The 16,038-nt window shown below is 50.2% G+C and overlaps 1 protein-coding gene across 2 annotated transcripts in view; it reads left to right on the top strand.

The window, feature by feature from the left end:
* Nucleotides 1-844: 844 nt before the first annotated feature.
* The window catches only part of SLC35F3 (solute carrier family 35 member F3), a 402,008-nt gene continuing 386,814 nt past the window's right edge, over nucleotides 845-16,038 (top strand). Inside the window, exons 1-3 of one of the 2 annotated variants that reach the window (XM_045437335.1) lie at nucleotides 845-951; nucleotides 1,963-2,147; nucleotides 3,294-3,523. In XM_045437335.1, the coding sequence (XP_045293291.1) occupies nucleotides 3,298-3,523 (226 nt within the window). In that variant the 5' untranslated portion in view covers nucleotides 845-951; nucleotides 1,963-2,147; nucleotides 3,294-3,297. Of the gene's footprint in view, nucleotides 952-1,962; nucleotides 2,148-2,715; nucleotides 2,933-3,293; nucleotides 3,524-16,038 lie in introns of those variants that run through there. The other variant, XM_045437334.1, reaches the window with a different exon arrangement.

Genomic DNA, 16,038 nt, shown 5'->3' with positions numbered 1-16,038 from the left:
GCTAGGGAGAGGAGCAGAGGTAGAGAGAGAGAGAGAGAGAGAATCCCAAGCAGGCTTCCATGCACAGCACAGAGCCCAACACAGGGCTTGATCCCACAACACTGGGATCATGACCTGAGCCAAAAATGAAGAGTCAGACGCTCACTGACTGAGCCACCCAGGTGCCCCTCACTCATTGTTTTAAACTGTAACTCTGCAATGACATATGGATGTTGAGCATCATTTCATAAGCTTATTGGCCATTTGTGTGTCATCTCTGGTGACGTGTCTGTTCAGATATTTTGCCAATTTTTAAATTGGGTTGTTCATTTTCTTTCTTTGTTGTTTTGATTTTTAAAAAATGTTTTTATTGTCATTTTTGAGGGGGGGGGGCAGGGGCAGAGAGAGAGAGAGAGAGAGGGAGACACAGAATCTGAAGGAGGCTCCAGGCTCTGAGCTGTTAGCCCAGCAGCCTGACGCGGGGATCAAATCCATGAGCTGTGAGATCATGAGCTGAGCTGAAGCTGGACGCCCAACAGACTGAGCCACCCAGGCGCCCCTAGGTTGTTCATTTTCTTATTGTTGACTTTTAAGTGTTCTTATTTGGGATAATAACGCTTCATATGATATGTATTTTGCACATATTTTCTGCCTGTCTGTGACTTGTCATCTCATTCTCTCGACAGTGTCTTTTGGAGAGCAGTTTTTAATTTTAATGAGGTCTAAATTATTAACATTTTTTTTCATGGATAATGCCTTTGATTTTTGTATTTAAAAAGTCATCACCAAACCCAAGGCTGTCTGGATCTTCTCTGATGTTGTCTTCTAAGAATTTTATGATTTTCCAATTTATATTTAGGCTTATGATTATTGTTTTTCATGTGGATGTCCAGTTGTCCCCACATCCTTTGAGAACACTGACCTTGCTCCATGAAATTGACGTGGCCTTTTCATCAAAGATCACTTGGCGAAGTGAGCGTTTCTGAGCTCTGTATGTTGTTCTACTTATCCCTTTGCCTCAGCCCTCCAACTTTGTTCTTCTCCAGTATTTTGTTGGCTAGTCTGGGTCTTTTGCCTCTCCATATAAAGTTTAGAATCATTTTGCTAACAGCCACAACATAACTTGCTGAGAGACTAATTGGGGTTACTTAGAATCTGTACAAGTTGGAAAGAACCAACATAACATTGAGTATTCCCAGTGATGGACACGGGATATCTTTTATTTAGGCCTCCTTTGATTTCTTTCATCAGAGCTTTGTAACCTTCCTCATGAAAAAGCACTTCTTTATTCCGTGTGCCAATGTAGGTGGTATTATGTTTTAACTATCAAATTCCATTTGTTCCTTGTTGATATATAGGACGTTGATTGACTTTTGTACATTAATCTTGTATCATTCAACCTTGCTATAACCAATATTTGTTTCAGTTTAATTTTTGGTCGACTTTTGAAGTTTTCTATATAGATGATCATGTCACCTGCTAACAAAGACAATTTTATTTCCTCCTTCCCAATAGATACACGTTTTAATGTCCTTCTCTTATCAAATTGCATGAGCTAGGATTTGCAGTAGATCTCGAAAAGGAGTACGGAGAGACATCCTTGCCTTGCTCCTGATCCTAGCGAGGAAGCTTCTAGTTTCTTTCCATTAAGTACCATGTTAGCTGTATTTGTAGATGTCCTTTATTAATTTAAGCAAGTTCCCCATCTCTTCCTAGTTTGCTGAGACACAATATAATTTTAATATAAAACACGGTACAATAAGAAGTGTATACAATCTGATTCTGATTTTGTGCGAATGTATTTTACGTGGGGGGGAAAAAGAGTGGAAGGGAATACACCGACTCAAGACAGTCCTGGTTGGCTGGATAATGAGAATTTTCTTTACACATTTCTGTATTTTCTCACTTTGCCCCGATGAACCTATGTTATATATATATATATATATATATATATATATATATATATATATATATATATAACAGAAAACTGACATTATGGAAAGTGATGTGTTCGGAAGAGAATGACCGGCCGACAGAAAAACGGACAGAGACGAAGGAACATGGAAAAATCCGCGGAGAGAGCAGGGGTTTAGTAATTGCGTCACCGTCACCGAGGAGAACACAAGCTCTCTGAGGGCCAGGCCGGCCTGAACTAACCCCGCAGCGTCGTAAGTCATCTCACCTGCGCCTCGGCCTCGCTTGGGAAATGCTATTTATTTCTTTGGCATCCCCAGCGTGGTCTTTGTGGAGACGGAGCCGGGTCTCTCGTCTTTCCAAGTAGTTTGCCTGGTGTTTTAGGACGAGGGAAAGGAGACCGGGAGCGGTTGGCGGGCGCGAACCGGGGCAGGGAAGGGGGAGCGGGGGGAGCCCACAAGTCACGGGAGAGGGGAGGGAGAGGGGAGGACGAGCGCGCCCCAGCCCGAGGCTGCCGGGCGGAGCGCGGAGACCGGGATCGGCTCCGGAACCCCGCGCACACCCCGGCGGGCGGGAAGGGGGCGCAGCAGCGCCCCCGCCTGGCCGCGCCGCTCCCGGGCCGGGCGCATCCCGCCGCCCGGGTGCCTCGAGAGCGCACGCAAGCTCCCGGCGCTCGCTCGGGGTCCGCCGCTCCCGCGCCCGCCGTGTGCCGGGGCGACGGCGACAGGCGGAGGGGGCCCGGGCCCGCCGCGGCCGCCGGCCGCCTGCAGCGAGCGCCGCGGACCGGCCGGAGCTGGGAGCCGCCGCGCCCGTGTCGCGCCGCACACGCCGCGGAGGCGCTCGGGGACGGCGGGCGCGGGCGCGCACGGGCGGCGCGGGGCGGCGGGCGCCGCGCGGACCCTCGGCGGGCAGCGCGCCCACCTCCCCGGGGCCGCGGCCCCTCCGCCTCAAGTCTGGGCGCGCCCGGCCCCACGCTGCCGGTGCCCATGGGGATCCGAGAGTTTCCCGGCGGCGCACCCAGGGGCAAGAGCATCGCCGTGTGAGTAGCGCCCGGGCTTGGGGGCGGGCGGGGCGGGCGGCCCTTTGCAGCCTGGGGCTCGGGGAGGGGCGGCGCGCGGCGGGGCTGCTCGGGAAGTTTCGGGCGTCCTCTCCCTCACCGCTCGCCCCGATCTGCGCCGCCCCGGGGCGCCCGGGGCCGGCGCGGGAGACGGGACCCGACGCCGAGGCTGCCGGGGTTGCTGGGGTGCGAGGCGGGCGGGGCACGAGCCGCGGCCCTGCGGCGGCACCTGCCCCTGCGGCGCCCTTGCTCGCCCTCGGATCGGCTCCTCACCGGCATCCCCCCCCCCCCCACCTTCTCTCCCCACCTCCTCCCTCGCCCACCTGCCCGCGCGCGGCCGCAGTGGCATGAGGAGGTCACCGGACGTCAGCCCCCGGAGACTGTCCGACATCAGCCCCCAGCTCCGGCAGCTCAAGTACCTGGTGGTGGACGAGGCTATCAAGGAGGATCTGAAATGGTCGCGCTCCGTGGAGGACCTCACCAGCGGGCCCGTGGGGCTCACGTCCATCGAGGAGCGGATCCTGCGCATCACCGGCTACTACGGCTACCAGCCCTGGGCGGCGAGCTACAAAAGTAAGACTCCCTCGTCCGCCGGTCCGTGCCCCCTGCCCTCGTCACGGCGGCTGGGGAGCACACGAGGCGACGCATCCTGCCGCCCCCCCCACTCCCCTCGCCGCCCTGCCTGGAGATACAGACCAGGCTTTGCAACTTTTTGCAGAGACCTGGAGACGGAGTTCTCCCGGACCTTTGGGAAATTCTGATCGTTCTCTTACGCCCCCTCCCCTTCCCACACGGCTTCTCCCTTTGCATCCCCTTGCTCTGGAGGCGTCGCATTAGGGAGGCAGATTGGAAACTCAGTGTGCCCTGCACTTGTGTGGCTCTCCTGCGGATCCCAAAGTGGTACCCGCGCCCAGTCGGCCTCAGCTGGTTCGGAGACTGCAGACTTAATGGGCCTGGGTTTTCACTCTTCCCTTTGTCTCCTGGGCCTGATGCTGGAGGACGATTCTTGGGCCTTCATTTCAGACCCCTGCGCTCCCTTTGCCTCCGGTCTTTATCCGTCCTCGGTGTAGGGGTTCTGTCTGGATCATTCTAGATGATGGCATTTGGTCCCCGAGAGATCAGTGGTTGGTGCCAGGTGCAGCAGCTGAAAGTTTTCTTGGCCAGTGGGCCCCAGCTGATACCTTTGGCAATGCTGGGATCGGTTGTATGGATAGTAGCTGTGCGAGCGGGGCCGGTTTGGTGGGCATGGCTTCCACCTGGGAGGGAGAAGTTGGCTGGAAGCCACTCCAGATGCCTCTGAGAACCGTGATCAGGCGGTCCCCTCACTGCCCTCTGGCAGAAACATTGCCCTTTACCACTTCAGTCAAGAAAGGAGTTTGCTTCCTTCCGTTTGTAGTAAAGGCTAACAGCCTAATGATTCTGAGATATGTTTTTCCCCTTCATTGCTTGAAATTGGAACATGCTTTATTGGTCCTTAGGAAAAAAAAAAAATCAGGCTTCTGTAAATTAATCATGTTCAGCTCTAAAAATACGGCTCGTTTTCTCCTAAAACCCTTGACTCTCAAGCCGAACGTCAGCAGTATGCTAGCAATAAGCTGGTTACTTTTAAGTTATTTGCAGGCAGAAACCTAGGATTTTCATGTTTTGTTTTCATGCCCTTACTTGTTTGTAGAGGACTGTGGTGATTGCTTTTAACACTGCATAAACCTTTAAAAGGTTATCTGTGTTTCCTCCTGTCTCCTGCTTCTGCCGCTACAATTGTAGCTGATAAATTGTCTTTGGATCACAGAAGGAAGACAAGGGACCAAGTTCTCTTTTCAGCGGGAGAATCCTGGGCATAGGATGAAACAGTGCTACAAGATTGCAAACCCATTGGAAACCTTGATAGAACTAGGAGGCTCAGCTCCTTTCTGCTTGCTAAATTCCTATCAGGAACTTCCTGTTTCTTCTGTTCTCTGCTTTCTTGATAAAGAAAGACGGTGGTGCGATTTAACAACCTTCGTGGGGTCATCTAGCGCCTAAAGTCGTCCACAGATTTATCATTGTCATTTTATTTGTGACTGGCCCCATGTGCTTTGTAGACGTTTTCACCGGGGTTCCTGACTTCGGGGGCAGACAGGGAGCCACAGCAGTGATGACTGTGTTTCGTACGGACACACTTTATAATTAAGACAGGGGACAGGCCGTACGGAGAATGAATGGATTCTTAAATCCCCTCTCCGTGAGGCTTTGTGGAAGGCGTAATATTAACAAACAAGGCGACATCGATCACCGTGAGTGTCTACACTCGGCTCACTCAACTCTTTTTATTGCCGTGGAGCTTCCTCTTTATTCCAGGGTAGTCCCTTTCTCCTAAAAGGCTTTAGGTGACAACTGACATTTTGATGAATTAATTAGATTTTAAGTTTAAATTTAGAGAAGCTCATGTTTTATTAATATAGTCAGAGATGTTTTAGGGGAGCCCTTGGGCTGTGTGCTATTTCTATCCTGAGCAGAAAGAAAAATGAAGAAGCTTATCTGTAGGTTGGGATCACTGCTTCAGTTTCTTGGTTAATAATCACTCTCAGCACACTGGGAGACATGATCATCACAAAACACATGTTATCCTCATGGTGCGTGGAACAAGCTGTGGGCTGCGATGAGCCTTATCCTGGGCACCTTGGCATTGCTGTGCTACCTGTCTGCCATCTTTCAAGGTGGCTCATCTGTGTCTGCGCTGAGAGTTTCTGGAAGGAGCTGCGCTGAGAGTTTCTGACTGTTTGAGAGGGACTGACGAGTTAGCCGGCCAGCTTTGTAGCAGCAGACATGATTGGCATGACCAGGTATTCGTTCCTACCTTCTCCACTTTTAGTCTTTGTTTTGGGTGGCTAAGATAAGTCAGGTGATTGTAAATAGTGTAGAAACAACCCTTGCTCGGTATTTTCTTTATAAAAAAAAAATTTTTTTTTAACGTTTATATATTTTTGAGAGAGAATGCGAGCAGGGAAGGGGCAGAGAGAGAGGGAGACACAGAATCCGAAGCAGGCTTCAGGCTCCGAGCTGTCAGCACAGAGCCCGACGCGGGGCTCGAACTCACGGACCGTAAGACCATGACCTGAGCTGAATTTGGTCACTTAACCAGCTGAGCCACCTAGGTGCCTCTCATACTTTCTGTCCAGTCAGTGAGATGAACACGTTTCATGGCAGGTGAGGGACTTTTTATAAGGAATTGTTTTTAAAAACTCCCCAAGGCCCCTGGGTCTGAGAGGGATGGTGTGTGTGGAACAGTCAGCTGAGAATTAAATAAGAAACCAGCAGCCAGGATGGGTCACGCGCCTCTTCTCAGTGGCTAAAGTCCTCCGAGCACATTCCACATTCCACGTTTCTGAACCAAACTGCTGGGCAGTGTTTGTGGCGATTCCTCGGGTTCCTGGCTGTGAGTGTATCCAGAGCCCAGAGAGCGGGTGGTTCACAGAAGTTGCTCAGTAAAAGTTTGGTGAGTGAGTGAGTGAATGAATGAATGAATGTGGCCTGAGATGCTGACCTCCAGGAGAGAACCTTCGAATGTATCTCTGTAGTGATTCAGGGCCTCGAATTCTTTATTCTGCCTTCCTGTCTGTTTGGAATTGCCTCACTCCTGCCCTGTGCTGCCACCCTAACTGCGTCCTTGGCTTTCCAAACCATAGACTAGACCGGAATTGCTGATGGCAGGCTTTGGTGTAGCCCAGGGTTCCTCAGCCTCAGCACCATCAACATTTTGTACTGAGTAATTCTTTATTGTGGGGGGCTGTCCTGTCCATCGTGGGGTACCTAGCAGCATCCTTGGCCTCTGGCACTCCCCCACCATCTCCTGCATCGTGACAGCCAGAAATGTTTCCAGACGATGCCAGAGGTCCCCTGGGTGTGTGCCTTTGGATAGGAAGCCCTTATAATGTAATGAGAAATGTGTCCTCCAAGGGAGCTCTACTGCTGACCCTGAAAGGCCTGCCCTCTGAATTCCTGACCTCCTGTCTTCCTTCCTCCTGGACCACCTCTTGGGATAGAATAAACTTCTATCTTTCCGAAAGAGCCTGTTGCTTTCTCAGCTGACGTGATTCTGTCCCATTCACCATAAATTGATACCTTCTAGAAAGTGCTTTCGAATTCAGCACTGGGAGCATAATTGCTTTCAATGACTTCCTTTCCCCTCCCACCTTGTGTCACAGCAGGAGAGAAATGACCAAGTGGAACTTCCTGGGTTGCCTCCTTGCTTTCTCATCTCTCTGGTGTAGACACCACTTCGGCGGGGCAGGGGACAAAAATCGGGAAGAAGCCATCAGCAGAGTGGTAGTCAGGCCTAGGCGTCTGAGGCAGTGGGGACCGGTGGCATTTTGGCACAGAGATGATTGAAGTAACAACCTTTGGAGATCCTGGATGAAGGAGCATCCTCAATGCTTACTTTCGTTTACTCCTTGTTTACATTCACTCATTTAGCAAACTTCTTGGAGCGTTTGTGAAATTCCAGAGCACAGAGATTAGTGACAAGAAAGGAGGCTCACTGCACAGATGTACCCAGAGGGACCTTTGTCAGGGAGCATAGGGCGACAGACACCTGCTGTTAGGAGATGGGTGCACTATTTACAGTGCACAGGGATGTTGTACTTTAGGTTTTGCTAATGGGTGGTTTCTTTTTTTGTTTAATTGTTAATTTTTAAAAATATTTATTTGTGTGTGTGTGTGTGTGTGTGAGAGAGAGAGAGAGAGAGAGAGAGAGAGAGACAAAGTCAAGTGGGGGAGGTGCAGAGAGAGAAGGAGACAGAGAATCCAAAGCGGACTCCACGTTCCGAGCTGTCAGCACAGAGCCCGACACGGGGCTCGAACTCTCGGAACGTGAGATCATGACCGGAGCTGAAGTTGGACGCTTCACCGACGGAGCCACCCAGGCGCCCCCTTAATGGGTGGTTTCAAACAGTGAACTCTTGAACATTTTCCTAGTAAAGAAACTTTTTAGGAGTAGCTTTTGGGTGCAGGGCTGGGCGCGGGGGTGGCCACGTTTATTGCTTAAAATGAGGCACAGCCGTCTCTTGAGTAGATTCGTTAATATTACATGGTGCTGGGATGTTCAGATAAAAATGAGGTGGTTTTGGAAACAATGCCGACGGGTTTCGTTTTCGGTCGTTTGTAGGGCAGAGGGTGGGCTAGTCCCAGGTGACCCTCCCGTGTCCAGCCCACTCCGGCCTGCAGTTGGCGAGTTGAGGTTCCCCCTGGAGCCTGAGGATGACTGAGGAAAACTATGGGTGCAGGTTTTATAGTTCACGCTGAGAAAGAGGGCCCTGAATAACTCCTGGTAAGAAGGCAGTCTCGTGTTAAGGGATCCTCCAGGTTAAAAATGTCGGAGAGGGTTCGTGTGAGGGAAGGGGGAGTGGTGGGCGGAGAAAGGCCATCTTTTCTGCTCTCTGTGCCATTTCCGCCTGGACTGTGCATCCAGGTCGCTGACGTCGTTGCCGGTGATAACTTGAACGGCCGCTCATAGTATAATTGAATTCATGGGGAGCACCTTCTGTTCGGGCCTCCCGAAATAGGAAAGGTCAGGTCAGCAATTCAAAAATGACCCACTTGTGAGAGATTTATAATTTGGTTGTAAACGTTTATTCTAGAATGGAGCTGGGCGCATGAAATCCTAGATTGAAAAGATTTTGAGAGGAAAAAAAAAAAGTTGGAGGTGGCTGGAGTGAGCAGAGAGCGTAAATCACATTGCCTGATGTCTCAGACAGCCCGTCTTATTCCTGAATGTGAATACATGTTTGCAGTTTGGTAAATGGTTTCCTGAGATTTGGAAGAATCACGATGCAGAACTGTGGTCTCCTAGGGAAGCACAGCGCCCCCCCCCCCCCCCCCCCGCAGTAGGCTCAGATCAGGGACGGGGGTTATGCCCCTTTTGCGTCTGGTTGTGAAGTCTCCCCTCCAAGGGAGGAGAGTCCTCCGGGTTTTAAAAGAGATCTGGGCAAGGAGATCTCTCCCTATTCTTCCGAAGTGGATCCTGGTTCTGTTTACAAGGTGCCGAATCTAAAACACCAGGGGTAACTAAACATTTGTCCTTTCCCTGAGCAGCTGGAAAAATTGAGGTCAGTTGCCTTAAAAAATTAATACACATGTGGTTGAGCCTTTGTGCTCTGTTCAGCGTTTTACTGGGTGTTGCTAAGGCTGCTCATTTGTGGCGTAGCCCCTGAGTGAGGGTGGGGGCAGCCTCAGGGTCTCCCGTTGGCAGGAGACGCAGACGAAATGGATCCCCGGAAGCTTCATCCCTCTGTAGGAGCAAGCATTGTCAGTCACCTCCGTGAGCCTCTGTTTTCTTGCCTCTAAAATGGGGGAGACTGTCACTCCTCCCCGAGGGTTGTCCTGAGGGGTAGGTGCAGGAGTGCATATGTGGCTTCCGGCCCTTTGCCTGGCACCTGTACACAATCCTTTATTTTTGTGGATTCATCCTGCAGACTTTCTGAGCACTTGGTGTGTGCCAGGATCTAGGGGTGAGTGACACAGTCCTCGCCCCCAGATCTCCCAGAGTCGAGGGAGAGGGAAGCCCGAGGCCAGGCCGACGTACCGTGAAGACTGGCTCGGGGGTGCACGGAGAGCCCTTCCCCGCAGGGGTGAGTGCAGTTCAGAAGCTGGAGGGGGAATGAGCCGTAGGAGGTGGATGGAGGGGAGGTGTGCCTTCCATGCAGAGGCACGTATACGCACAGAAACGCACACACGCTGTTTCTAGAAGGTGACTCAGCCTGCCTGGAGCGTAGCCGCTAGGAAACACAACGGATGAAGTCGGTCTGCGAGCAGAAACTGACTCTGGTCCCTTATGCTTCTTCAGTCCGGTGTGTGTCATCAGGAGGGGCCCTGACGCCTGTCACCTTCCCCAGCCAGGTCCCCGGCTGAGTGCCACCCACTTCTTCCAGGGAGCCTCCCTGGCCATCTAGATCGGGTGAGGTGTCCTTGCCAGGGGGCCGCATGGTGCTGTCACTTCTCGTGTGTTGTCACGGCAGGTTCAGGTGCGGGGCTGAAACTTACAGACGGGGAGCTCTGTGAGGGCGGGGCTCCGGGCCGCGTCCCCTGTCCTCAGCATGGCTCGCTGCACACAGGACAGGGGTGACTCTATCCCCCGATCGCAGAGCATCTCTGGCACCTAATGCGGTAAACATTTGTTAAACGTATTAATGAAAGGTCACACGTATGCACACGTGGCTGCTACGCGTCTACGTGTCTGTGGCGTCTTCCTGAGTTACCCCGCACAGAGCACTTCTGAATGCCTTCCTACGTCAAGAACTGAGCCTCCCGGCGCTCGTCTCCTGGGTCTTCACCTTGACCCAGCTAAAAACACTGACAGGCAATCCCACTCCTACAGCTACATTAGCCGGTGCCCTATCAGAGCGCTTAGTGTGGTTTCGACAAGCCCGTGTTCAAAATGATACGGAAAAAATGAACAGAGCCCAGGGGAGAAGAGAAATGGGTCAGTGGGGTTTGGAAATTCTTGCTACTAGCAAGAATAAAGTATTGGGGGAGGGAGAGGTAAAACAGGCCCGTGACATGGCTTGGTGAGAACGATGGGAGCTGACACCATGGGGAACGTCTTCCCCGTTCGCCATGACACCCCTACGTGCCCAGCATCACACCCTCTAGGTAGGCTCTTAAGCCAGACTTGGCATCAACTGTCTCCTGGGCACCACAGGTTAGACTGGTGTGGACTCTTGACCCATACTTAGTATCTCCCTCCTGGAATTCGACGTTAAAATCAGCAGCTTGTGACCTAGCTTGGGGTGGTCTTTCACGTAGGGGAAATGCTATGGAGGAGCTCTTCTGGCTTCTGTGTGGCCCAAGAGCCAGAGAAATCCGGTCTGCACAGAAGAATCAGGCAGGTGTGCAAAGGAGCCCAGAGGGACCCGGGGTGGTTTTCAGGGCTCTGTGCTGGGTCCTCTTTCCCTGCAAGGTCAAGGTCGTCATGCAGCTTGTCCTCTGAGCTCCCGGAGATGCCACTGTGGCAACGCCACAGCCCCTTCCTGTTGAGTGAACAGAAGCTGTTTTTTTCTGGTTTTGTTCTGCACAGCTGCAGACCCCCATCTGAATAATATTTCTCAGTGACTTTTGCTCAGGCTCATGTAGGGCAAAACAAGGGTATACATACCAAAGAATTTCCCATTGGAAATAAGAAATCATGTTCTGACTGCTGAGATCAAAAAGATTATGGAGCCTTCGTCACTGGAAAGACTCAGAAAGAGGCAGGCACTCAGTAACCCCAGCTGGATTAGGTATTTACTTACCCTGTGGTAAGGGTGAAGCGAGCGGGTTTGGTTTAGTTTTTTTTTTTTTTTTTCTTACGTGATGTCTTTTAGTTCAGCAGTAAGTGTGCGTTGATCAATAGAGTAATAGGCCAGTTGTGTTTCCTTATCTTATTGCAGAGCCTAGAAGGGAACTTGCACAATTCGGAATCTGGTAAATTCTTTCAGTTCATGATGGTGACAAAACCTTGAACAATTGCCCAGGACACGGGCACACGCTTTTCCCTTACGCAGCTTGAGGTAGCCTTCACTTATGACAGCATTCGAAATCACAGGGAATGAGTTGCCTCTCCCAGGTGATTTGCAGTATGGAAGGGCAGAGTGTATGTATCGTGGGTTCCTGAGACCGAGAGATTCAGTGAATTTCTCAGAGCACTTTTCAACTTTTGACAGATGTTTTCTGTGACATTCATATTTTCTCCTTGTCAGTCTGCTGCTGTGTGTCATCTACCTTACTTGCCTAGATAAGAGTCTATCAGGAAATTACTTTCATCCCTTTTCACCATCTACTTTGTAACAACGTTGCATAATCAAAATTCAGGCACCTCCTCACAGTTTTATCTGAAGGGGTCAGAGGCAAGATGCTTCTTGATGAACGTGGACTTGGCTTCCTTATTTTTCTTTTCGTAAATCGAGTCTGTTCATACTCAGTGAACATATATGAAGATGCCCTCTTAAAAAATGAATATAATTATGATTCTGGTGTGAAACACTTGGGTTTTCTGGAGTGTTCTCGTGCCATGCGCGTGTGGGAGTTTAAGGAACACTTTGCATGGAGAAGTGCATATGCCACTGTGCGTTACCCTAGGCAGGACTCGGAAGTCTCCACCTCTGTGCATTTTGTTTTCAGAGAAGAATAAAATAGTTTGAAGACCATTTAAATGGTGTAATCCAGAGTAGCAGAACTCAAGGATTCATCCAAACTCTTTTTTTTTTTTAATTTTTTTTATTACGTTTCTTTATTTTTGAGAGGCAGAGAGAGACAGAGCATGAATGGAGAGGGGCAGAGAGAGAGAGGGAGACACAGAATCCAAAGCAGGCTCCAAGCTCTGAGCTGTCAGCCCAGAGCCCAACACGGGGTTCAAACCCACGAACTGTGAGATCATGACCTGAGCCGAAGTCGGACGCTCAACCGACTGAGCCACCCAGGCACCCCAATCCATCCAAACTCTTTTAAGTCAGCATTCTGATTGATTAAATACGTAACATACAAAATCTTTTGTATATTTATGTGATTTTATGCAGTGGGTATGCTCTCAAAGTTACATGTGAATAAAGTTACATAGTTAGAATTTGTTCTAAAAATTCTAAAAGTCATTGAGGACTTTTCAGTGTGGTGGCTGGAGGTGGAGGAAGGATCCCTTTCCAACTAGACCCCACCGCCATCATACTCTCTCTCGAGAAGCCCATGGCCAGGCAGGGCCTTCAGAAAATCACTGCAGAGAATGTCAAACACTGCTTTATGAAAGGGTCTATTTGTGAATGATTTGGAAACAGATCAAACAGTAGAACCAACCATGAATGTGTGTTTATCCATCCACCCAGCCATTCATCATCCATCCATCCATCCATCCATCCATTCAGACATCAAACAGTTCACTGCTTCCAAAGGGCAGCAGATGTATTCACTTCTAAGGTAAACATACATACACGGTGTAGTTACTGTTTTCTAGAAAATTACGTAGTGGAGAGATAAGACAATTCGTGTTGGGCCATCTCACAGATGCGCTACATGTTTCTCTGGTGTTTCGCTAGCGAAATACCTTGGGGTATGTGGGATCAACATTGAGCAGCCTTACGCTAAGATCTGTACTGCGTCCATGATATTGTATATTTTATCATAGGGCACCGTAATCAGCAACGGGAAGGTCCTGAGCCACAGCGAACTTCTTTTTCTGTTCCTTTGGAATTGTGAGCTCTGCGGCCGTAATCAGAGTTCTAATTCATGTATTTAATGTGTCCCAGCCATTAAACGTTTTTTTCCCCTCTTTCTTGAAATCCTGCAACAACAAGGATTTTTGACTGGGTTATTGAGATTAGGCCACAAAGCCGGCACATTTCCCCCCTAATGTTTTATGCTTCGGACATTCTGGTTCTTTCCGGTGCTAAAAGAAGCTGGCCTGAGACCTGGGCCGTTCTTCTTCCTCTGACTAGGGGCCTAGCAGGAATACAGTGGCCTGGAATTCAGAAGAGCTGGGATTGTGTTCCCGCACTGCTGTGCATTCTGTCTGAAAGAACACTTCTTTCCGGTGCCTAAAGGAGAAAATTCCCATGTCCCTAGAAATCTGCTTCTCCGGCTTCTTCTCCTGGCTGTTTAGCTGAAGAGTCCCGACGCCGTCCAGTTCATATAGCTGTGAAGGGAGTGCTGTTTCTGAAGGCCGGCTCTGCTTTTGTTCATTACTAAAAAATCAACATGTCCCGATGACCACAACTGTTACTTTCCATAATGTCGAGAACGTAAGTTAGGATCTGGAGTCTGGACAGCAGTCTCTTGCGTTCAGGTCCTGGAGCCACTTCCTCTCGTGTGGATGAATCTAAGACTCGGGGAGGTGGTTGAGCTAAAATGTAGGACACAGGTTGTTGGAGGACATTGTGCGCTCACTTCTGCCTCTCTCGCTTGCCTTGTTGCTCGATCCCCACCTTTTCTTTATGCTGAGCACGTGGGGTCTGAGCACTGGCCAAAGGCCGTGTGTCCTGGGAACTGATGATCCCTGATGGTCAGCACGTGGCCTAGAGTTATTCGGATCAGTGCCTAGGGTTCTAGATTTCTCTACTGCTTTTAGGTTGACGCGGCTCCTGTAGGTGTGGGATGTGACTTAGGCGACTGAGGATCTTGGCCACCTCCTATCGAATAGGAAGCTGGGAGGTGACAAGGTAATGGTGATGCTCTGGTGATCTCTTGTCTCGAGGCCAGCACACTACACTGGGACCGCCTTACTTTCTATCTAGAGGTGTCTGGATTGCTTTGGGAGAAGCATAGTCTAAAGAAAAATCACAGAACCGTTTTCCTTTGTGCTATACACACGACTCTAGGGAGAGTACTTTACTTTTGACATTTCCGGTCACCAACTGTGTGTTTTTTTTCCACGCCAAACACTCCTGCAGCACCAGCTGGGTGTCTTGAGGTTTAACTCGATGCTGATGTTATTATGTACGTGGAGGCAGCGTCAGGCCCCACAGGCTAAAGACTCAGTTCTACGAGACCGCCCCCATCTCCGACAAATCCCCTTATTACTGGTGCTTCTGATCTACTGGCTGGAATTTGGAGGTTCCCACAGCTCCCTCCTTGGGTTTGAGTCATTTGCTAGAGTGGCTCACAGAACTCAGGAAAATAGTTGACTTATTAGATTATCAGTGTGTCATAGGAGGATGTAACTTAACAGCCCTGAGGGAAAGATGCACAGGGCAAGGTATTGTGGGAAGGGGCGTGGAGCTTCCGTGCCCTCTCTGGGGGCACCACCCTCCCAGCACATCTCCGTGTCTGCCCGCCTGGAGGCTCTCCAAGCTCCAGCTCCCTCCTCTTGGGTTTGTATGGAGGCCCCATGACATAGGCAGAGTTGATTAAATCATTGGCCATTGGTGCTTGATTCACCCTCCATCCCCTTTCCCTTCCCTGGAGGTCAGGGGGTGGGACTGAAAGTTCCAACCCTCTTTTTTTTTTTTTAAGTTTATTTGTTTATTTTGAAAGAGAGAGAAAGAGAGCACGTGAGTGTGAGCAAGGGAGGGCCGAAGACAGAAGGAGAGAGAGAATCTCAAGCAGGCCCCACACTGTCCATGCAGAGCACGATGTGGGGCTCGAACTCACGAACTATGAGATTATGGCCTGAGCCAAAATCAGGAGTCAGGCACTCTACTGACTGAGCCACCCAGGTGCCCCTGAAAGATCCAACCCTCTTTTCACAGGGTGGGTTCCCCTGGCAGCCAGCCCCCATGCTCAGAAGTTCCAGAAGTCACCTCATGACTATAAACTCAGCTGAAAAGGGCTACTTAGGAATGAACCACAGAAGAGACTCATTTCACCTTTGTTGCTCTTATCACGTAGGAAATTCCAAGGGTCTTAGGAGCTCTCTGCCAGAAATGGCAATGAAAACCAAATATTGGTCATCTTTTTAATTTTTTTTTAACTTTTTTTTTAACGTTTATTTATTTTTGAGACAGAGAGAGACAGAGCATGAGCAGGGGAGGGGCAGAGAGAGAGGGAGACACAGAATCTGAAACAGGCTCCAGGCTCTGAGCTGTCAGCACAGAGCCCGACGCGGGGCTCGAACTCACGGACCGCGAGATCATGACCTGAGCTGAAGTCGGCCGCCCAACCGACTGAGCCACCCAGGCGCCCCTGGTCATCTTTTTTTAAAAAAAATTTTTATAATTCCAGTATAGTTAACATACAGTGTGAGTTTTTGATGGACAATATAGTGATCCACATTTCTGTACGTTACTCAGTGCCTATCACGATTAAGGGTACTCTTAACCCGTTTACCCATTTCCCCATTTCTCCCCTTCCCATCCCTTGCCCTCTGGTGACCATCAGTTCTGTGTAGTTAAGAATCTGTTTTTTGGGGCGCCTGGGTGGCGCAGTCGGTTAAGCGTCCGACTTTAGCCAGGTCACGATCTCGCGGTCCCGGAGTTCGAGCCCCGCGTCGGGCTCTGGGCTGATGGCTCAGAGCCTGGAGCCTGTTTCCGATTCTGTGTCTCCCTCTCTCTCTGCCCCTCTCCCGTTCATGCTCTGTCTCTCTCTGTCCCAAAAATAAATAAACGTTAAAAAAAAAAAAAAAGAATCTGTTTTTTGGTTTGGTGTATATTTCT

The sequence above is a fragment of the Leopardus geoffroyi genome, chromosome D2, assembly GCF_018350155.1.
Source record: "Leopardus geoffroyi isolate Oge1 chromosome D2, O.geoffroyi_Oge1_pat1.0, whole genome shotgun sequence".
NCBI classification, from domain to species: domain Eukaryota; kingdom Metazoa; phylum Chordata; class Mammalia; order Carnivora; family Felidae; genus Leopardus; species Leopardus geoffroyi.
This window is presented reverse-complemented; position numbering and strand designations above follow the sequence as displayed.